Here is a 661-nt window from a genome sequence, read left to right as displayed (position 1 = left end):
AATTTTTATTGACTATATTTGTCTTTTTCAAATTATAGAAAGGCTAAAACCAAAATTTCAATTATAACCAACTCAAATTTAAAAAAAATGTGGATAATATGCTTGTCATATAATTCTTTTGATAAAGTGAAAAGAGAAAACATATATAAAAAAACGTATTTAATTAAAATCCAAAAATACATAAATATATTTAATCATATTTATGAAGTGCAATGTTTATTAGGACGTACTCTTATCCTCTCCATATATCGATATATATATATATATATATTAAATTAAAAGAGATAGAATAGAGTTAAAGCCAAAAGCGCTGATCAATGGTGGTCATGTGTTCGAGCATATGGAATATGATAAAAGCTTACTCTAACGAAACAATCATGAAAATGCATGCGAAGCAAGGCTGCAGTGATGGATCTGTCACGACTGAAGCGTCTTTGCACAGCTGCTCGAACTATGGACTCAGCTCGTGGGCAGCTAGACCTGTAAAAGCCAACCGTTAGGTTTGCTAAGGCAAGAGGAAGAAGGAAGAGAAGAAGCAGAAATGTAATCTTTAATCTCATGTTTCCCTTTTTCTCTTGGTTATGAATGAAAAGTTTTTGAGCTATTAAGAACAAATTCGGGTTTATATATATATGTAGAGAAGCAGAAGTAAATGGTTTTG

General features: G+C 31.0%; 1 protein-coding gene across 1 annotated transcript in view; it reads right to left on the bottom strand.

Moving 5' to 3' along the window:
• LOC18599776 (peroxidase 44) overlaps positions 1-661 on the bottom strand; it is a 3,034-nt gene extending 2,373 nt beyond the window's left edge. Inside the window, exon 1 of the mRNA XM_007029879.2 lies at positions 363-661. Within this exon, the coding sequence (XP_007029941.2) occupies positions 363-560 (198 nt within the window). The 5' untranslated portion in view covers positions 561-661. The remainder of the gene's footprint in view (positions 1-362) is intronic.

This window comes from Theobroma cacao, chromosome 5, assembly GCF_000208745.1.
Source record: "Theobroma cacao cultivar B97-61/B2 chromosome 5, Criollo_cocoa_genome_V2, whole genome shotgun sequence".
Taxonomy (NCBI): Eukaryota; Viridiplantae; Streptophyta; class Magnoliopsida; order Malvales; family Malvaceae; genus Theobroma; species Theobroma cacao.
This window is presented reverse-complemented; position numbering and strand designations above follow the sequence as displayed.